Genomic DNA, 22,924 nt, shown 5'->3' on the forward strand with positions numbered 1-22,924 from the left:
TACTCCCAAGGTGTCTACTGTCTATTTTTATAATATTCCTAGAAGGGATTCCGTACAAACCCCAAGTCTGACGTCCAGCTTGGAAAATAGCACAAAGCCTTTTCTGGAGGTCCTGTAATCTATTCATGCCAAAAAGGGGTCATTTTCATTTCCCACATCTAAATACTGCAGCAAGCCATGTGTGGGCATCGTGTTACACAAGAATGAACATTATTCCAAACCCATCCACTTCCAAATGTTTATTGTTTTCGTAATTGTATTGTTTCGTATCCAGAAAAGGATAATTGATAAAGCCCTGGTTTTTGTTTGCCTTCAGCCCCCCTCTCAAAGTACAAAACCCAAGCATCTTCCTAAAGAAGTACTCAGCCAGCTTTCCCCTCTCTAGCTGCTGTTTGTTTTTCCTGCAGTAGTTCTTCCTCCTTCTTCTTGTGAAGCTTTAGGAGATATTCATCAGGTTCAATTCCTGCCTCCTTTAACTCTGACATGGCTTTCTCCAACCGGTGCAACGTACGGGCACTCTGCACTTTTCGAGTAGTGATGTACAACGTAAATTCCTTGAAGCCTATCAGTTTACAGGTGTCCACCTCACAGATATTTTTAACATCTTTGGTTTTGTCCACCTGGGGGAAAAAAACTAAACCTGCCATTTTTTCCAGCTCTTCAATATTTACTTGGAACTCAGTCAGCTGGTGACTGAAGCCTATGGGATTGTTAGGCACCACAAAAGCCCCCAGCACCAAGGGTTCTGTTGATGTTCTGGTCCGTCTTGCAAGGATCACCTTGTAGAGGTGGGATGGCACAGCTACATCATCCTTTCCAATTACCTGTCAAAAAAGAAGACAGATCTTATCAACTGAGGGGAAAAGAGAAGTGAGACCAATCCTACTACCTCTAAAAAGGAGTCCCAGCATGTAACTACACATTGAAATCACATGCAATGTTATCAGACCAGAAGCTGAGGTGGAAAAGCACAATTTCACTGCAGCTCCTCATATAGCTGGTCAGGACTGAGCTAGTCATTCGACATCTGACTCTCTTCCTCAAACAGGAGAAGCAGGGCAGAGAACAGTTCACTGCAGGGTTGTTTGGCCCCCGTTGATAAGAAGACTCTCCCAGAAGGTTCTCTGCCTTTCTCATAACATTGCACTGTTCTCTTTACCTTGCACTATTAAAAGCAACGATGCAGACAAAAGGTCAAAAGATTAGCCAGTCATTGTCTAGATATTTGTAAAGATCCAGAGCAAGGAGCTCAAGTAGAATGAATTTAACTTAAATCTCCCAAGCACCTGCAAACCAGAGCAACTTCAGTTACAGCTGAAACTGAACTGGAACCGAATCTGAAAAACATATCTGGAAACAGGGAGTCAGCCAAGAGCCCAGCTCCCTAATCCTCTGGTGCTGATCTGTAAGTGTAGCTGACATGAAGGCATGGTAGAGGTTCTTGTCACGCTGCGTGACATTGTTAACACTTTGAGCGCTGCTTTTAGTAATGCTGGATCTGCAAGTTTTACATGAATCCTGATCTGACTGCTCCAAATCAGGTACCTTTTAGCACCCATTTCAAATCAGCTCTCACTTACCCTCTGCCAGTCATTTTTCATATCTCTAATACCCTTACGCAGGCTGTTTTTACAAGCTGTATTACCTAAGGAAATAGATTTTTGAGAGGATCTGGATATAAAGTACATTCGGTGACTCAGTATCCTGAAGGAAGTCTATCCAAAGAAAATGCATAATTTGATGAATCTACTTCTTCCATGAATTCACTATGATTCAACTTAAGAGCTTGTACGTATTAGATTTCCTGCTGTGTCACTCATATCAGGATCCAGGAATTTAACCGTAGAACCAGGATGGGATGATCAGGAATCTGAAGTCACATAAAGCCCAGCGTAAACTCTCACACGTATGTACACAGAACATATCCCACCCTGTCTCAAAAATCAGTCCCAGGGAAGATACCTGTCGATGATAAGTGTCATCTCTCCAGTATTCAGAAAGTGATGCTCATGCATGGTGTTAGGCTTTTTTTTCCTGCCATGTTGCTGAACTGAGTCTGCCGTGCTGACAAACTACAACAGGCTCACACAGGGGAAGTGTCAGTTTTGCATAACCCTTCTGTATAACCACCCTTCTAAAATTCGTGCTTTTATTCTAATGGCAACAGAAGAAAAAGATACAGACTCCCTGCAAGAACTACAAAGGCATCTTGTTTTTACACCAAATCCAGTAATTTGGTAGTATTCCCAGTACTTGCAATACCTGCAGAAGCAAAGACTGCTTATTTGATTTCTGACAGCTTTTGTTAGATGCAGTTAAAACACAATTTCAGAGAAAGCAGGCATTTATTTCACTGCCACAACGGATCACATTAATTGCAAGTATTTTACAAGCCAAGTTGGGATATCAGTTCAGACATGCTTTGTTGATTTATATATTCAGTATAATACAACCACAGAAGAAATATTTCCTATGTATGCTTTATTCTGAGAGTAGTCAGTACTTCTGCAAAAGGAAACACGTTTTTTTAAATTAAATTTTGACTGTGGCTATTGAAACTAAGATCACTTCAGTCTATTCCAACCGTTAACTATTTTCAGTTACAAATTCTTTCAGTGCTGGACGTGTCTCTTCTACCTCTGATGCCAGTCCTTTTGGTCTTACTGGTTAGACTGAAACCAGAGAGAGGCACTGTTAGGAGAAAGGCAAACCTCTAAATACAGCGGGTTTATTTCATGTTTTGCACAACAACATAGTAGTAACCATCACTACTGTCTCTGACAAATGTGTTCTGAAGATTTCTTTACTCTGTTACCAAAAACAGAGTATTTCCTCCCCTTCCCTATACTAGGCTATTTAACAGCATTGCTGTAGTTTACACTTTTCTACAGAAATGATCTTGCTTGTGCCACCAACACTAAATAAAGCTCTGCCTAAACATCTAGCAGTGATTGAAAACGGAAAGCAGTAAATAAATGCCTTATGCCAAAGCTACTTTCCTTTTCTACAACAGATGTCTTGATAGGGAAATGAGAGCTCCCGAGTGTCAAAGCACTTTACATTTAGCATTCAGTGTGGGTGAAACCACAGTTACAGCTCCTCAGGATCAACTGCATAAATAATCAAACCCGACTGACGTACAGGTAATTTTAAAATACACTGAGAACTACGCTTCGACCCACTGTTATACCTGGTGGGTTACACTGAATTACAGAAACGAGGAGTGTCAGAGTGCAACCTGCTTGAGATAGCTGGCACTCAAACCGGGGAGCACATGCAATGTGTTGCGGGTGGGAGGGAGGGAGCTCGGCAGCATGAAAAGCCCCGAGGGGGAGAGGAGGAGGGGATTCGTATTTCCATATTCACCCCAGCGCAGGCAGAGACTGATGCTGGTGAAGGCTGGAGCTCTTTTTTCCCGGTGGAGAAGGGAGCTTGCGGAGCCTCTGCTGCAGTCCCACCTCCTGCACGCTGGCAGGGCAGGGCAGAGGAGAAGGAAGAGGCTGTGCACAGCTGTGCTGCACCCTGAAGCTGCTGTGGCCTCCCCAGAGAAGGCAATACTGAGAATAAACCCTGCTCCCCAGATTCCCCTGGGCCAACAGCCCCTCATCAACATCATTCCTGTGCCTTTGCTGCCTTCTCCAGGGCTCTTTGCAAACTTTTTCCCCACTATAAATACCTGCGTAACACCTTGGTCATCCTTAGCTTTGTCCTCTCCCCTCCTCAACACCTCCCACGCACAAACACACACCAGCATCTTCTGCCTGTTGTATAAAAGAGCAGAGGAAGGGTGAACACGCAGCTGGAGCTGCTGGGAGTACCTCCAATTAGGGGATATATATGGCATATGTGAAACAAACAGGTGAATGTGTGCGAGCGAGCTAGCAGAGGGAACAGGGGATTGAGGCTGAGGACTGAGTGGGTGGAGAGAAAGGCGAGGGAATGAACAGAGCTGCACAAAGAGTGGTTAGGTAGGAAATGGAAACGCTGAATGCCTGGAGTGGGTGTTAAGGGAAAACAGACCCTGTGCTTATGCAATATTATGCCCCCGCCCCAAATATATACATAAATATTCTATGCAAAATAATGCACATTTATGCATTGTATGTGAAGTAAGGAGGAAAAGAAGGAAAGAGAGGACTAGTTCCAGAAAAAGGAAGGGTTGGCCTTTTGAGAAAAGCAGTTCTAAAAAACGCAGCTCAGCACAGGCAACAGCCATACATGCAATTTATGTACCCCTTCAGCTCCATGCAAGCTCTCTTCTGAGGATTTAAATAAAATTTAAGTAGTGCACAGGCTTTATATCGTATCCTCCGAGTAGCAATAAACTATTTCTGAAATTACTTTGCTGAATTCTAATACCATTAAAATGATTAAGACAAATTCCAGCCTGCCAAATGGCCAGAGTCCACTGCAGCGTCCTCTCCTTACACGGAACGGGGTGTAAAAGCTCTGCCACCAGCTCATTCTGCAGGTAGGCAAGAAGGAAAACGGAGGGTGCCCCATTTCTCTGTCAGAGTGACAAAGACTTTTCTGCACTTTAACACTGACATGAACCACACACAGGATGCATAACCGAACAGCTCTGCTGCCAATATCATACAGAGATTACTGATAAAAAAGAAATGCAGTTCTGGAGCACGGCATAATATTTCCATTATTATACTCTGCAATATGCCACGATTTGCCTTTCTCTGGGAGTTGACACAGAAGCTGCAGATGAATGAATCCGTATCACTGGCCCCAACACACAGCCCAGCAGTCAGGGAACGAAGCAATGTGTGGTTCTGCAGAAGTGAAGTTTGCAACAGAAGCAATTGGTAAGAAAAACTCAACAAGTCATTTCCTATTGCCACCTAGAGGATTTTCCCACCTAACTACAGCAGCCCGAATCACTACCCTGATCTGTGACATCCCGTTTATATCAATGCATGCCTAACAGAGGCAGGGAACATATGCCCTTAATGCAAAAAAAGGGAAAAATGGGTGAAGATTATCCATACAGAAGCTGACTTTGATTTGTGCTAGCCTATCCACAGGCAGCAGACGATCTTTTAACAATCAATGCTTGCAACAGCTATCTGTCCCAGTTGGAAAAGAGCAGCAGTTTTTAATAGTGTATGTGACTCAGAAATATCACACGAGCTAATACAACAATCTAGAAAATTCAGCCATGGCATATTGAAAATCACTGCTGTCCCACATGCTTCTGCACCCCGCTGAGAGCAGGCCACAAGTAAAGTTTTCTCTATTCCTGTAAACTTTTGCTAAATCTTTTAAATTGTCAACAACCTCATGACAAGGAAAAAAATGCATTCAACCTAAAAGTCCTCTTTTTACAGCAGTAAAAGTATTCCTTTCCCATCATCGTTTGGGATACCAATGTGCAATTTCAGGTATGACTTCACTTTTTTGTTTAGCATACAAACATTCACTGCCCTAACTATTTGGAGCTGCTTATGATTTGCTTTGCTCTTGCTTTGCAAGGTGATCGGGTGCTGGCTGTAACAGAACCGGTCTCATCTACTTTATGACAATGCCATTTCCAGCATAGTGTTTATTATTTTTTTAATTATTACTGACATTGATATTGACATTCCACAAGTGTGTATAAATTCATTATATGCAATGTTACGCCCAATTAAACGTGGACAGCGGTCACAAGGATGGGCCATTAAAATGCACTCAATTCCTGACATTTAGAGATGCTTACATATTGCTAAAACAACAAACATAACAACAGTTATCCAAACTTAAGGAGCCCATGTAGATAGACAAAGATGAGGGCAGGAGCAACAAGATTTCTTAAAACAGAGAATATTTAGTGAATTTTGGTAAATTCAGTCTCATACCTGAGTCACTGGATGAGGATTCTTCCTAAACTTGGATTTTTGCATAACATTTTTTCATAACTACTCTTGCTTGTAATTTCTTTTTAATTGGAAGAGGGATAAATTTGATAGTATCTGCAGAGCGCTTAGGTATCACAATAAAGAATGAAGGCATTTGCTAACGGCATCCAAGGAGAGTTTAAGCATATGGCATTAAATAATGTCACATTCATGGGGGTAATCAGATACAGACAGGAAAAAGCAGTCCCTAAAAATCACAATTTGGGTTTTATGAGAAAGAAAATTCCATCCTTACATAAAGGGCGTAAGGGCAGAATAGCTGAAAGACTGTTTTAGAACAGTAGCAGAACTGTTACTCTTATTAGACATTTTAAAACAAGCTTTATCATATCTTCATTTTACATTGTACTTCTTACAGCTGCCCAGAGCTGTAAGAAACTTATCTTCTTTTGAAAGGGTAGGAATAATTTTTAGAAGTAAGGACTCATGAATGTGAAAGTAGTATTTTGCCACCTAGTGACTAGAAAATGAAAATCAACCACAAAGAGAATTAGCAAAAGGGACTAGCTTTTTTGTCAGCGAGTGCCAGCTCTCGACTGGCAATTACCTGAGATTTTTGTAGAACCTGGTAAACAGAAATCACATTCAATCATGACTTAACTGCCAGCACACGCCGAAGAATCCTTGCATCTGAGGGTACCATCACAAAGACATTAAAACGATAGCTGCGGATTTTCCCTCTGCACTCCAGTAACCATTTCTTCCATCCCACTCTGTCTTTAATAACTCGACTTTAGAACAAAGCCATGCTGCAAGCCCGAATGGACTGAAAACAGTGCACGTACAATTCTCCAGGTAACAACACTTCCATTTACATCTGACCATTAATGAAATTAAGACATCTGTCACATTTCTTGAAGTAAAAAGGACATTCCCATCACACAAATAAAACTGCACCTCTCTCTGAATAGAGGCTTGTTTCATTTTAGCTGTAACTTACAGCATCACACGGACCAGGCCCATCAAATGTTTTATTGCAGATAGTATCCTTCCTGCTGATACGACCCCGTGTTTGACAGTCAGAAGCTTATTATAATTTAATATTGAATTCTAGATAGAAGCAGACAATCTGGCAATGTAAAAAAAAAAATCCTGTTCCCATCAGTATTTGTTTACTTGATTGTTGTGACAGCTTTAACCACCTTCACTCCAATTCCTCCTGGATTTGCGTTAGGTGGCACTGATTCCGCTGACAGTGTTTTTTCCCCCAGTATTTGGGAGAACTCTATTAGATAGCATTGAGAAGAATTGAATGTTGCGAAGAATAGAGAAGACAGAAAACGCTACAGATAATTACAAATAAAAATGTATTAACGAACAGTTACAAAAATGCAGAGCCAAGTTCTCCAAATGTATGTATTTCAGAAAAAAATGTTATGGCCATTTTGCTATTGCCAAATCTTTGGCAATCTTAAAAAATAAATGAAAAAAGGAAACGAGATGGTAAAAAAAAATCTGCCTAGAAACACAATTACAGCATTAAAGGACACCCTCCACCACATTTTTTTCTTTATTTTAATAAAGAGGATGTGTATAGGCATTCCAATGCCATATTTATGTGATGACAGACTACTACTCCCATAGAATCTGTTTAGGTTATACTTAACACTGAATTAACACTGAATCCACCACAGCCCCTATCGCCTCTCTTCCTATAATAAAAGAACCTTCAGGAGGGGGACAGTGCTAAATAAAAGCAACCCCATAAATCTACCCTGCACCTTTGGTGTCTCTTCTCCTCCAATCTTAACCCAGCGTCTATTATTTTCCCTTGAACATCATGTCTAAATTTAGGGCTGACAGTGCTCTGGTCATTTACACCAGCTGATCTAGTAACTACCCATTGCAACGTAGGTTTTATGGGGCATGTATAATGGACCTACATCCCCTCGGTGTCTGTGCAGCCTTGAGAAGATTTGGCAAAGCCAACAAGTAGTCCCCAGGTTTATTTCTTCCTTTAACAAAGATTCCCGCTCTCTTGGCTAAGATACCATAGGGGAATCTCTACTACTTCTGAAAGTTGACTGGGGAAAACCATAAAGTACCATCTTATATTTGCGAGGTGCAGTTTGTGTCCCAGGGACTTGTTTGCCACAGAAATAGATGACAAGTAAGTGTATTTTCTGGTTCAGTTGTTGTACAACTCTAGCCCAGCCTAGGAAAGCAGCCATTCCATTTTGAAAATTAAACCACAGACAGGATTCCAGTATAAGCTCACTAAAAGTACAGGAAAGCGTTGTCTTCAAGTAATGAAAGTGTTATCTAAACCATACTTACTTTCATAGGAAACCTTTCTCAAATTAACGTTTACTACAGTGGCATAGGGAATATGAGTGGAGGGTTGAGCACGATGCAGGAGAATTACTGCAAAATTTGTATTTCCAACTCCAAATCTGCTGACAGAGTAGAATCACTGAAGTGACAGTCACTGGAGAACAGCACCGTACTAAACGAGACAATGTCATTTTGATTTGATCTGGACGAAGATGAAAAACCTGCATCTGCCTCTCCAACGACACAGAACAGATTTTTCCTGTTGGCATTCTATTTTACATATATTCTCAAAATGTATTTTTCAGATACCAAGTGTGGTCATCAATCTACTCTTTGCAATAAAAGCCACTGCTGGAGACAGATGAAATGACAGAACATATCTGAGGATACAGCAAGTTCAGCCAATAGATAGAACAACATCGGCATCTAAGGAGTTCAAGGTTAATTCCCTTTCTGGAATTAAACAGCAAATGGTACCAGAGTCCAAGCAGGAACTGGGAACAATGCCATGACCGATGCTCTGTTTTTCCTCTATAGTGATCTAAAAATAACCTTTTTGGATGTCTGATGAGAAAAACACCAGCCTGTAAAGCCACGGATACATATTTCATCACTCCTTTAGCCAAAAAACAAGGAAACTACAACTGAAGAGAGGAACTGAAGCATATCAACACAAACACATTCACTGTAGTACTCCTGTACTTTTCTTTTTCCATGGCTCTAGTCTTGTAGGATGAGAACAACATCAGAAAGGAGCTCAGCCTTAACAGTTACGTTGCCAGATTACACGTTGCGAGTTTCAGCACTTTGGTGTATACTACCGCAATTTTCCCTAAACAGCACACACAAAGAAAAAGGACACCTTCCCACATCAGCTTCATAAGCCCAGACAGTGAGGACTAAAAGCCTTTCATTTCTAAGTCACTTGTCTGAACCTTACAGAGTTTGCTCCTGAGAGATGGCTAAGAGGTACCTTCCCTTCTCGTTCAGCTGCAAACTCTTTTAAGTGTTCTCGTTTTAGGGGCAGAAGCCCAGACTACCAAAATCAATGGTGATGACAGCAATTGCATATGTTTGAAAAGAACTTCTCCTCGCTGTTTTGACAGGTTGTGTTCTCTCTTCTAAGACTATGTGTTGATGGATGGAGGGAAAAAAATAAATCAAAATGACAAAAAAAATCCCTCACCACTCTACTCTGAACTCTCTCTCCCTAAAGGAGGCCTTCAATGGCAAGCAAAGGCACTTACGCTATAAAGAAATCTCACAACAACCAAACAATTCTCAGCCTGCATTTATTTATGCTTAGGAGTGTACCCAAACAGGATCCAACTCAAATAATTGCATATTCAACATAACCTCACCCCCAGTCAATATTTTATTTTTCCACCTGCTGACAGCATTATCTGATCTTAAATACAGCTTACATACAAATCAATCTGTGTAACGAATCTCATCCTAGAAAGCTGACTGAAGGATTTATGAATGGCCAAACGGCAAAATGAAAATGTATGATCGTTCCACCCTTCTCAGTTCCACACTGAACTTCACTTCATGCTTTATATTAAGACCAAAACTGATAAAACATTTGTAAAAGACCAGAGTTGTCATCAAACCCAAAGATGATGAAGACTTCTTGGCAACGGACAAGAACAGAACGATATGATAATCAAAGCAGCACGGACATTTTGTGCCACTGTTACTCCAGCACCAGATCCCGGTATCGAGTTACTTTGAATAAAGGCAGTAAGAGGCAGTGCCTGCCCTTATTTTTTACCAGTGGAATACTACCATTTACATTTCAAAACCAAACGTACAGCCATAATTGTTTTTCAGAAAATGTAATCTGTCCTCTAAGTAAACTCTTTCTCTAGAGAAAAAAAGAGAAAGACGAGCAGTATTAAACCAAAACGGTTGATAGATGCAGCTGATAAATGATTCAACTGCTTCCTGGAAAATCATTTTACCCTATAAAATTTTCAAGTCTGCTCAGGATTTTTAGCTCTTTGCACTGTAAGACCAAGCTGTATAAATAAATGCAGTATCTTGACAACTACAAGGAAAAAAAAAAATCCAGCAAGCTATGTGCAAACCTGGAGAACTCTTACGGTACCATTCTGCGTGACAGTGAGCCAAATGTTCAGCTTGACACTGTTGAAAAGGAACATTCCCCTTCTGCTCCCAGCTACGTGGTTTTGCCACGTATCTCACACTGTCACCGGTACATGCTGGACTCCTCTGTGTGCTGATGTATCTTTCTATAGCAGCAAAAAAAAAGCCAAGGAAACAAACAAAAACAACCTGGTATGGATGGTTCTCTATTGCACTACTTCACTAAGTACCTCGTGGGAGGATGTGCCAAGCAGCACCTGCACACAAGGTAAAAGGCTGCAAAGTGTAACGGGCAGTAGCGAAGACAGCCCTCTCCCTTTAGGTGGCAAGAGACCCTATCCAGACTGAAGTCACCTTTGGCACTAACTTGTCGTGTGACATTGGTCATATCCTTTAACCATGACTCACTTATCCCCTTGAAAATAAAAAAAGAAAGAAATGGTGAGACCTGAGGGCTGGAACTGTCACCTAACAAGAAAAGGATGAAATTATAATTATTGCATTTTCATGTGCGTAACATAGGACTGCCTGGGAAACAAAGAGACAAACAAAAACCAAAGCTGTGATTTCATCACAGTCAGGGTTATAGATGTGTGGGTGATATAAGGGATAAGTTTTAAAGAAGTAAACAGGTAAAAGTGAACGGGAAAAATTACGTTCTGTCACTGCTGAGTTCCAAGCTCAATCAAACAGAACCGACTGTGCATTTCGAACGGGGAAATAGTGCCTAAAACTTTCTGCTAAACAAGCTAGCATTGAAAGCTGGACATCTCTCCCTTTTGCATCTCTCATATCCCTGAGCTACAGGGGCTTTTTTATAGCAAACTCGTTCATTGCTCCTCAGAGAACTAGCTGGACAGCTGAATCACTCACGAGCTGAAGCTGCAGTTAATCTGACCACTTATTTTCATGGAGAAATGTTTTTTCAAGAGGTGCAAAATACCGCATTATTTGCATTATGCTTGCTAGCATTTAACAACTGAAAGCGGCAATAATAATACATCATTACAGTACGGGCAGAAGAGCATAGCAAGGTTTTCGAGGAACCTTACAGATCCTACAGATGTCTAAAAGCATGCTTACAAAAAGTCAGGACAAGCAACAGTAAATTCACCTCTCAACATGATCACTTTTCTGTTTGTCTATCAGTGATAATTTCAAGAGAGTGTGCATGATCAAACCCGTATCTTCAGAGTATTTAAAGCAAATAATAAAAATGGGGGAACACCAGTACCACGGACAAGCAATTATACTGCATTCACCTAAAACCTACCGAACTTGAATGAAGTTTTTCGATTGACTTTGGTGTTCTTAGAGAAGGCCTTGCAACTGAGATTTTAACTGATGCATATGGGGTATCACCAGCAACTGCTTTTGAAATTGCTTTTAGCAGAGCACAGGCATTACAATCCCCTAAACAGGTTTGAGAAACCCCCACTACCTTTGTAGCGCAGTGTTTCTAAAAAATACTTTAGTGACTGCATACATTTAAATCAGCAAAACCCACTAACTCTCTGCTTAGACACTGTCATATAGAAGTCAGAATATAATTTTACTGCAAATCAAGAAGACTTTCAACAGTTCTCTCATCGTAAATAAAACAAATTATTTTAAAATGATATTTTTAACATGTAGGCAAGATATTTCCAATGAACTAGTCCCAACTACTTCTGGACATATTGTACATAGTAGGATGTTTAACCTTGTTTTATCAAGCTACAGGGATATCAGACCTGTTCTTAAATTTTAAATAGTAGTTTTAAAAAAGTATAACCACTGCACAATTAACCCAGCAACGTATGTACATACCTGGTAAGTAACACTCTTCTTTCCATCATCATTTGTTTGAGGCAAGGTGAGAGGTCCAGAAACTACCCAAACATCCTCAAATCTCTCGGTCAATTCCCGACAATACATTTCCATTCTGAAACATATTTGTCAGAATGAGTAGAGCCAGTTGGGAAAACTTAATACAACAAACTTCAAAACAGATCATGAGGGGCAAGAGGACTTTTCCACACTCATGTGATTGATCCACATGCCAAAGAAGGTAAACCACAGACCCAAGTCATACCTCCCTCTTGTTGCAGTTTCACTTATGTACAGATAGGCACGTGTTATCACACATATCTGGAAATGATTTCTGTAGCCTCGCCACCTAACTTGAAAACCTGAATTCTCAACTTAATCCCACATCTGACACCAGAAAGATAACTATTGATTAGACACTAGTTTTAAACAGGCTGTGGCATTCTTAGTTCAAATGGTTCTACCACACTACTGGGTTTGTATGCATCCCCCAAGGAATCAATGTCCCGAGCAAGCAGATTTCTGTAGCTCAAAGAACTTTTAGAGTTATTACATGCCATTCCTGCTAAGCCTACTTATTATTTTTAATTAGTTATATGTCAAAAAAAGCAGTTACTTCAGAAATACTAACATTCTTTTTGTTTTCTAAACTAGCTGATTCAGTTTACAGCGTTAAATACTTCTCCAAATAAAAAGGTTTCTGGATCACACCTTTATTACAGAAAATGGGAGCCTGTAGCCACTCTGATCTAAGATTCGAGGTGTTACAGAAATTACATAAAATGAGTACCTACAGGGCCTTTACTAAAGACAGAACTGTACCTCACTCAAATGGACAACAAGACCAGAAAATGAGGCAGATGACTCCAGCTAATCTGTCTGCTCGTAGAGGGGAAAGTTTCACCCCCTTCTGCCTCCTGTTCCTTGTACCTCTCACTTGGGCCACCTTTAGCACTCCTCACCTGTCCATAACCCTGAACAAAACCAGACTTTTTTTTTTCCTTTGATGGGTTAGAGAGTCAAATAAGCTCACACAAATCAGAATTAGCAGGAATTAGCCCATCTTTCTTTGGTGATAGTGAGCTGCCATGTGACAAGCCAAAGCACTGACCACAGGTGAGCTTCCAAGTAGCTCAGCTCCTCTGGATGTCTCCCTGCATGGCAATACAAACACCACCTGGCACAAGGGAAGAAGGGGAATACAGGCAGCCAAGGAACAGACTGTTGTTAGTGGTAGCAGGGACAGAGATCAGACTACAAGGACCATGAAGTTACACGCAAGGCAGAAGGGAAGAAAGAAGCATGTTGGTAGGACAGAACGACAAATGAACAGTTAGACCACATCAAGAAACCAATCTAATAGCTTACTATCTAACAGCTTCCTGAAAGACACAGTCCTGCTTGCTCCTTTCCCCCTGCTCCCCTTGCCTGCCCCAGCCCGCACAGTCCTATTTCATCTTCCAAGTTGTCTCTAGTGTTCATCTCACCAGTTGATCCAATTTTCTAATCTGGCAGAAATTTAACAAACCAAACCAAAATGTGAATCGGTTTAACTGGGTTAGTAAATGGAGTCGACTCACTGTAGAGTAAGGCACGTATCAGAGCTGGAACTGAGAAAGCAGCAAAAACAGGCAGCTGGAGGGCAAACACCGCTTTAAAAATCATCAGACTGATAAACTGTCGAAGCTGTACTATCTGCACCTCAAAAGATGATTCAAGAAGCGATTAAAATAAAGAAAGGAAGAGAGTACTGAAGACAGGAAGGGATACAACACACATGAAGCACAGTATCCTTAAAACTATGTATCATTTTAAAAGTGACTGACAAAACAAGTGACACAAATATCTGTTTTTTGTACTTAAAACTGTGGGGATAAGGTGCTGGGATTGGGAGAAAGTGGTAACAGCGGCTTAAATTGTGGTGCTGACAGTGGCAGGGAAATTCTGATATACTCCCCGTGATTTCCTGATCAGGCACCAATCCTGCTCCAGAGAAATATGGAGGGTTTCCAGCCTTAAAGTGGTGCCAAAGCCTAGCTTTGGTACAAAGAAATTTTATGCTCAAGTAGTTGAGGCATTAAAACAAAACAGAAACATCTCTTAAAATGTTACAGCATTTTATTTGTCTATAAAATAGTGTAACCTTACTGAATGCCTCATATGCTTTTATATGCATTCTTGTAAAACTAGAAAGCAAGTGTGTGTCATTGAACGATGTTGCATTTCTGATATACTTTTAGTACAATACTGTACACGATTTTGCCAACCTTCCCTTGAGTGAGCCTTGTGAAATTCATCATTCCCCCCTCCCATTTCTGAGTCTTCACATTCTTTAAGCCCTATGCAAGAAGCACAGAATGAATGCTCGTTTTATTAGGCTTTTTTCTGCTCAAGGGAATGAAAGAATAAAAACCCGACATAAAGAAAGGTAAGATTTACTTCCACTCGCTTCACCTCCCAGCTGATCCAGCCAGCATTCACAAACAACAGAGAACTTGCCTGACTGCTACTTGGAAGCCAGCACTCCAAGAAATACCTGAAAAAGCCCTGGAGTAGTCACAGCTCAGCAGGGAGCACTCAGTTCTCCTATTCAAAGTGAACAGATGTCCACGTACAGAGATGGGGATACTCTGATACTGGAAGTGCTTTTTTGGAGATGTTAAAACTAGATTTAAACCCCCTTTCCTGCTTCTACTTATTTTTCCTTAAGGATAGGAATGTTAAGCCTGGTACCTTTACCCACATCAGCCAGAGTAAGTGATTTTATTTTAAATAAATGCCCTTTAAAGTTCTCCTGAATAAAGAACTAAAGCAGCCATTATACTGCTCTTGCATTGTGAGGACTGTGAGTTACCTTTCAGAGAAGGTTGACATGATCTCTACAGATAGCCTGATATTTTTCATTTAGTTAGTTCCTTGTAAATAATTTCTCACCTGTTCCAAAATCCAGCATTATTTTCATAATTCTGAGGCACAATGTTAGAGAGATAAAATGTTTCAGCCATAGCTCTCTGCATGAAGAAAGAAAATAGTATCATTTCATTGAAACATCTGAGCTGTAAACACATTTTAAAAGTTTTTGGATCAGAAGCCATTTCTAGTTTAGTTTCACCATTATCAAAATAAAAGGTCAGATAAGACCTGAGTCAGAAGATCTACAAAAACGTTTTGGAATAAGAGGTGTAAAACTGAGGAGCAAACCTTGAAAATTGAATCTACTTTTTTTTTTTTTTTTGACAGAAACACAGTACAAGAATGTCCAATTCCAGAGGTACAGCAGTAATTGTTAACATGCGAACAGACTACCAATTCTGTAATGTCTTTGGAAGCAATTAGATACTCTTTATTTTGAAGGGGACAATGCTTTTCACTCATGCTTTTCATTTTTTTGAGTGATTAATCACCAGCTTTTCCTTTCTGTTAGAACAAAAGATAGAATATTCATCTCTATTTTACAATCTTGCAAATACATACGATGCAGGTAATGAAATGATGGGACCATAATATGCCAACACCTACATACCTGCTTCATTTTATGCTTTAAAAGTGTCAGAAACCTCTCTGAATTGAAGTTTACTGATCTCCAGATGTGAGGGACCTGGGGCTAAACAACTACACATACACAGGAAAATACAGTGAAAAAAAAATCCAAAATCTTAACCCAGAATCTTCACAGGTTCTATAGCTGTCAATGCTTTTCAGATACTTCTTCATCAAAGTGAAGGTGCTGACAGAACTTTTTAGAGTAATGGGCAAACACTGCCTGCACTAATTAAACTGCGAAATTAAGGTTTTATAACCCTTTATTGGAAAGGCTGTATTATCTCACTGCATTTCAAACCAGGTTGAGAGTCTCTCTGTGCAGGTAGCTCACCTGCTAAAACTCCCCAGATATCACAAATAACCTCCCACCAAGACGCTTCTAGTAGAAATAAAATGACTGGTTCTTTGATCCGATACATGCCAGCGTGCTGTCACTCTGCCCCAGAGCATACTACTCTGCAGAGCAGAAATACAAATTCAAACTGCTTCTTAATTGACAAATTGCCTGCATTAGGCACATTTCACATGAGGATCCAATAAATCCAAGGCTGCTTTGTTAGTCAGCCAAGGCATTAGGGCATGCTTTTCTTACAACTCAAACAAATGGCAGGTGAAGACATTTTATAGACTGGAAGAACTATGGCAAAAAGGTTCTAATTTACCTCATACACATTGCCAGAAAGGAAAAAAAGCTTTTTAAATCATCCAGTCAATCCTCTTGCCACTGTAGAACAGTACTTAACAGTATCTTTGCTTTGCCCAATCTAGCCTTAAACATTTCAGCACCTGTTGGCTGAAATGAAGTCATCTCTCCTCGTCTCCCTTTGACTAAGCTTCTGAGCTTCAGAAGATGTTTGGCTGGTGAAGGTTCCCACCTTCTTTGTTCCCATTTGAGGCTCTAAATTTCACTCAATTTAGACACCTGAATTAGACTGCATGAGCATCCTACAGCGCTCAATCAAGAACAGACATTTAAGTCCGAACTCGGGTCTGCGCCTCAACAATGAGACCATATTCCATCTCAAAACAGTGAAAGGAACATCATACATTACTCTTAAGGGTCTTTTTTACCCTTTCTAACCGATAAACACAAATTAAAAAAAATCCTACTGTTGAAAATTTGTTATCTCCTGCTGGTGCCATGTGTCCTCGCGACCACCCGCTCCCAAGGTAGTCTTCATTGACAGCACTGAACATTAGAGGGATGTTAGGGTCTGGTCTGAATTTACAGTGCCTTCGGTCTGCATTGCCTAAGAAATAACACACTAAATTGTTATCGTTAAACTATCAACAAGAAATCTCACCAAACTGCTTACACTTTAGGATTCAACAAAATAATCTTAATATTTTTCTCCTCAGCCACACAAGAGAAGAATTCTACTTACAGATCCATGCTCCAGTTCCTACATTCATTCCCACTACCCTTCCCTACTACAGACTACGTTTACTGCTTTACAGAGAAAAACAAAAGCAAAATAGCTTACCCTTATCACAGAGGCAGACTAATATTAAAGGCAAGATTGCTGAAGATATAAACCAGTACATATTCTCTTTTTAGGACAATTAAGACATAACAATCTTCACCAGCAGCAGTTCCATCATTTAATGTTTGAGCCACTACAAGCATTTCTTCTTTTTTGAAGTCTAGCCTGGAAGTGGAATGGCTTTATTTTACAAAGTTACCATTGGTAGTAAAGCCATTCCAGAGAACATCAAGTTGTTTGTTCTTCACAGGCACAGAATTAAGTGAAGAGCTTTCCTACCCCTCTCCATGATTCCCCTGCTGCCTTTCCAGACATTTGGAAATGATGCACAAAAAATGACCAGGCTTAAGTCTTCTGTAGGACAGGTTTTATTTTTACTTTTGCAGGGGGCTGTGGGAGGAATTAACTGAACTGTTCCAGAGATGGCAGCCCAAACTAAGCTTTGCCAGGGAGCCTATAGCTTCTTTCTAGATTTCCTGGGCTTACACCTTTGTGTGTCCTTGCACTGTGTTAAGTCCCAGTCCACTCCTTGGGAAAGAAGTTACTCAGAGTGGGCTGCAACTTTCAGAAAACTTCATCCCAAAATAGGCCACTCCCTTGAAAAGATGATGGCCAGAAGAGGCTCGAATGAATTATTCTGGCACTGACAACCTCCATCAAGACACCATTTTTCTTAGGAAACAGTCTTGGATCCATCCATGAACACCCACTACAAGCTAGGTGTCCCCGGGAGGCAGCCAAGGGACACCCAAGAACTGACTTGGCTGTGTTTGTTCAACAGGGCTACTCAGGCAGTGGGAGAGCTTCGAGCACCATCACTGCTGTCCAAATCTTTTTTTATAAATGCCAATATAATTCAAAGTATCCCCACCATACTGGTTTTTTCTTCATAAAATTCAGGGTGTCAGGCACAATTTCACACATGCAATATAGAGGACCATTACATGCTCTCTTTTCATTCAAAGATGAAACATGGCCTGTAGACGCAAGAATTTTCCTCAAACTCGGCACTTCATAAAGTACTTTCTCTTGCAATAAAATCACAGAATCACAGAATTTCTAGGTTGGAAGAGACCTCAAGATCATCGAGTCCAACCTCTAACCTAACACTAACAGTCCCCACTAAACCATATCCCTAAGCTCTACATCTAAACGTCTTTTGAAGACTTCCAGGGATGGTGACTCCACCACCTCCCTGGGCAGCCTGTTCCAATGCCTCACAACCCTTTCAGTAAAGAAGCTCTTCCTAACATCTGACCTAAAACTCCCCTGGCGCAACTTTAGCCCATTCCCCCTCGTCCTGTCACCAGGCACATGGGAGAACAGGCCAACCCCCACCTCTCTACAGCCTCCTTTAAGGTATCTGTAGAGAGCGATAAGGTCGCCCCTGAGCCTCCTCTTCTCCAGGCTGAATAAGCCCAGCTCCTTCAGCCGCTCCTCGTAGGACTTGTTCTCCAGGCCCCTCACCAGCTTTGTCGCCCTTCTTTGGACCCGCTCAAGCACCTCGATGTCCTTCTTGTAGCGAGGGGCCCAAAACTGAACACAGTACTCGAGGTACGGCCAAATGTGAAGGGCAATTTTCAATGACTACCACTGTTAGTTGTTAAAGTTAGTCTCCTACAGCTGACTGTGCATACACATTGTGACGTTACTGAGCGCATACACACCCTATGCATGCTGTGCACCACGCTCTCCACTTGGCAGCTTCTCTATCCAAGAATATCTAAGGACCACAAGAAAGAAGGGAAGGAGTGGGAAATGAGCATAAATACTGATAATGCGTATTGGAAACCATTGTCTGTAAGCAGTTTTCTCTTCTTCACTGGCCATCTGTGCATACGTTCATTATGCAGTGTAGGTAGAAGGAAGGAGCTCTCACTTTTTTTTTTTTCGGTAAAGAATGTGGTATGATACTTTAACACGGGATCGATGCTTAGGAAGCAACACCGATGATGTTATCAGCATGCAAAGCAACAGAATTATCATTTATAAAAGGTGACACTTCATCTCACTATTTAAGACAAAGCACAAAGCGTAATTTATCAATTAAACTTGAAAAACTGAAAATATATCATGGTTTATATCTCTTTGATAAAAATGGAGAATTCCTTCTGCAATTAGACCTCATTATTAAATTAGACCTTTATATTTAAAGCTAATGTCTTCCCACTGTGTTTTTTAAACACTTAAGTTCTTAACAACACCCTCCCTCCCCCCTTTTTTCTCTTTACATTACCAGTTTAAAAACTCCAGTACATGGAAGGTTTTTGTGACAAATACCCTGAACAACACAGGTATGCCCCAAAGCTTTCTTACAGCAGCTATCAGACAAAATAAATCCTGAGCTGAGTATCTGAAGATTCTTATTTTCAATTTGCAGTTAGTTGTATCTGATCATTTGGAAAAAGTTTTAACAATTTAACTTTTAAGGCCTGCTTGAAAGTAAGCCTGGATCCACGGCTTTCTTCTCAGAAAGAAATCAATGATGCTACTTAGGGGTGGGTTATAAATATTTTCAGGATCATGCTTTTAATTTTGAAAGGTAATTTGAAGACAGTGATAAAGATATATTTAGAGGGCTACTGCTTTCATAAAACATTTTACAATTATACAGTTACCTCCATTACTAATAATTCACCTTATAAAAGCTGAACTAATGCTATAAACTTGATTTATAATGGCTGCATACCATTCACATTTCACTCAGCACTGACAGCAAAAATCACTAAGCCTGTCTTGCATAAAGAACAGAGAAGAGACTATTAGATAATGCACATCAGAAAATACAACAGAACTGCATCAAAGTAGGTAATGACTGCAGCAAGTAGGTATGCATTACCTAGCTTTGAGCAATTATAACTGTTGATGCCCTCTGCTCCATTTTTATCTCAGAAACGCAGATTCATCTTTTCTTCACATTCTGAGCAAATCTCTTCAAGATCTATAGGTGAAACAGTCTGGCTATTAACGGCATTGACTCATCTGGGGCAGTGCCTCAACTGACATAAATTGTCCCACAGAACTAACTACACTAGCTAAGGAACCAAGAACAATTTGAGGGACTTGAGCAATGAGACTGAACTCTGCAGGTCTAAGTAAGGTAAGAAGCTTAATTTTCAGTTTTACTTTCTCTCCATTCATGTTTAATAGAGGGAAGTTAAGCTTGCCTCCTGCAGCATGACTTAGAATGTCTTCTCTGATACAGCTATACTGATCTGGTGCTTTTATACTGTTTCATAAACTCACAACATAAATTTCTCATGGAAGGCAGCTCTAATTCTTCTTCACTCCCCCTTCACACTCAGCCCTTGGGCTGTGTCATGCAGTCCTGTCTTATAGGTGCAATACTAGACAAATCCTAGCAAGATAAGGAATACTGAAGAGACCTGTCAACCAACAGTGACAGATCTCTTTTAATTCACTAGCAACATCAGCCTTAAAACGTAACGCAGCTGACATCCACCCAGAGGCCTACTGCCTCCGATAAGATTGTGAATAGGTGGAAAAAGTCATACCTCGAGATCACTACAGGGTTTTTCTCTCAGCCTGCTCCTGTGAACTTCAAAACCCATTCTGTGTGCCATAAATCTATGTAAATAAACACCTACATACCCAGTGTCTTCTGTTTTGAAATATGTTCAATCACCCATCTAGGCACACGTTTTGCCTGGTCATAAGACAGTGCATGATTTGTGTAACATCTGGTCTCTGTTCCAGCTTCAGGGAATCCATATTTTTCCAGCAGAGAGTCTTCTACTGGCTCTAAGGGGAAAAATAAACAGAAAGCAATCCAAAGATGAAACATGATCAGAAACAAGACAGTAAAAGAAGTATCTCTGTGGATGTAAGCATACTGTATAGGGAACTACTTGAAGTTACTACCGCAATTAAGACAAAAATAACTAAGAGAGTAATAACTTCCTTCCACCAATAACCAGCTGTGCTTTCCATCATGCCCTCACAGGAGGATCTGAGCTCTAGGGCTAACTCATTCACTGTAATGCCTGCACACATCCACTTAGCCATCAGTCTGGGCTGGCCTCTACAGGATAAACTATCAGATATTTAGGGATGCATCAGCCAAAGAGGAGTTAAGGACACAGGGTATCAACACACGGATTCCCCCTTTCAGAGACAGACAGAAATCAGACTCCTTGAAAATCACAGTGTGTTAAGCACAAGTTCTGCCATCACTAGGAATGGTTACACTCTGCTGAATGAACGAAAATTTCACTGTAAGATTTTTTTTAACGTTTTTCTGTCATGGAGAAATACCTGCATCCACATTACTTACTTTTAAAGCCTTCAGACTACAGAGAAATACATTAACTCCCACCAGACCCTGAGGCACCCCCATAGCCCCCTCCCTGCACACCTGACACCCCTGGGGAGCAACAGGGAAAGGGCTGACATTTATTTATGGCCTGCCTGAACTGTGAGTTTACAAAATAAACATATGTGTACACGTGTATGCTGTGTCTTTACAGACATGCCAAATGACCAGACCAGGCTGGGCTGCTGCAGCTGCTCACAGGGGCAGCCATCCCGTCAGCTGCAGGCACCCGCTCCCCTCACGCACCACTTGGCTGCGAGCTGGAAGCTGCGCTTATAACCCCATTTTCAGCCCTGCATCCCCGAATATAACATCTCTCCGCCCTCCCTTACCCCCTTCAGGCCCTCCACGGAGGAAGCAGCCAGGGAAAAGCCGCTCCGAGGGGGAACGGAGCGGCTGCGGGGCAGCGGGGGCTGTGGAGAGCGCGGCCGCGCTGAGGCGGCCCCGTTCCCGCCCCGCGTTGCGCTACGGTGCCACGGCCCCCCGCGTCCCCTCAGCCCTCGGCTCTTACCCTCCGGCAGGACCCGCTCGGGGGCCGGCTCCGGCTGGCTCTGGCTCCGGAGAAGTCTCCAGGCTGCCCAGCACGACGCGGCAGCGCCCGCCGCGGCCCCGCAGACGAAGCCGCCCAGAAAGCGGCGATGGCGGGGTAGAGCCGCCATGGCGGAGGGAAGCAGGGAGGGAGGATGGCCGCGCTGTGCTGCAGCGCCCCCTGTCAGCCCGCCATGGCGGCGTCGCCTCAGCACAATAACGTGCTAATAAAGGGTAAAACGGGATTTCCCGAAAGCTTAAAAAAAAAGAGGTCTCGCCCTCAAAGGGACAGCCCGGAGAGGTGTGCTTAAACCAGTCCCCAGGCAGGGGACAGTGCCGCCATTTGGTGACTGGACATCAGGTGCTTCATCAGGAAATCTGTCAGCATGATTATTATTATGTTTTGCCCTCATAGGCACCCAAGCCTGTAAACATTTCCTTCCCAGTTCCAATAAAGCAGCATTTTCGCTGAAAAGTGTTGGGTATAGCAATGAAAAATACCCAGATATGAGGGCTGGGACTCCCCACCATCACTTGCCTGGAGAAAGCCAGCCATACTTCAGTTTGAATCTGAGCACACACTTTCCTGCCTCATGTTTGCAGGATTACATTACTCACCATGCTGGTACAAGTATAATGAACTCTTTTTAAAAAGATATTTTTCAATATTTTTCCACGTCCACCCCCCACGCCAACCCCACTGTATCTTTTAGGGTATTCACCTGAAGCTGAAGGAGGGAGGTGGGGAGGGAATAAAGGTGATGAGTGGAAGCTCCATTACATTTCCAGGTCCAACGCCGTACCTCACACCAAAGCCATTTCCCCGCCTGTGACAGGCCCCACAGCACTGTGCCCGCAGGGAATTTGCTAACAGTTGCAGCAGCGAACATCCAGCCGTCCTCACCCCGTGAGCAGGGGTGTGCTGCCTGGGATCA

At 41.7% G+C, this 22,924-nt stretch overlaps 1 protein-coding gene across 1 annotated transcript; it reads right to left on the reverse strand.

The window, feature by feature from the left end:
* Window positions 1–224: 224 nt before the first annotated feature.
* On the reverse strand, window positions 225–22,187 carry EXOG (exo/endonuclease G). The gene is made up of 6 exons (XM_035317361.1): window positions 21,973–22,187; window positions 20,741–20,890; window positions 16,755–16,894; window positions 15,036–15,112; window positions 12,102–12,216; window positions 225–824 (listed from the first exon to the last, which is right to left on the reverse strand). The coding sequence occupies exons 1-6, from the start codon at window positions 22,118–22,120 to the stop codon at window positions 363–365; spliced, it is 1,092 nt and encodes a 363-aa protein (XP_035173252.1). The 5' UTR covers window positions 22,121–22,187; the 3' UTR covers window positions 225–362.
* Between the last annotated feature and the right edge of the window lie 737 nt (window positions 22,188–22,924).

This window comes from Oxyura jamaicensis, chromosome 2, assembly GCF_011077185.1.
Source record: "Oxyura jamaicensis isolate SHBP4307 breed ruddy duck chromosome 2, BPBGC_Ojam_1.0, whole genome shotgun sequence".
In the NCBI taxonomy this organism is placed as follows: Eukaryota; Metazoa; Chordata; class Aves; order Anseriformes; family Anatidae; genus Oxyura; species Oxyura jamaicensis.

What these genes read in the sequence shown, in the direction of transcription:
- EXOG (XM_035317361.1), bottom strand. Translation starts at nt 22,120, where the DNA reads ATGGCGGCTCTACCCCGCCATCGCCGCTTTCTGGGCGGCTTCGTCTGC. An exon ending in TTCAAAACAGAAGACACTGG is followed by an intron (nt 16,895 to 20,740) that starts GTATGTAGGTGT and finishes GTTATTTCTTAG; the next exon opens with GCAATGCAGACCGAAGGCAC. An exon ending in GAGATAACAAATTTTCAACA is followed by an intron (nt 15,113 to 16,754) that starts GTAGGATTTTTT and finishes TTCTTCATGCAG; the next exon opens with AGAGCTATGGCTGAAACATT.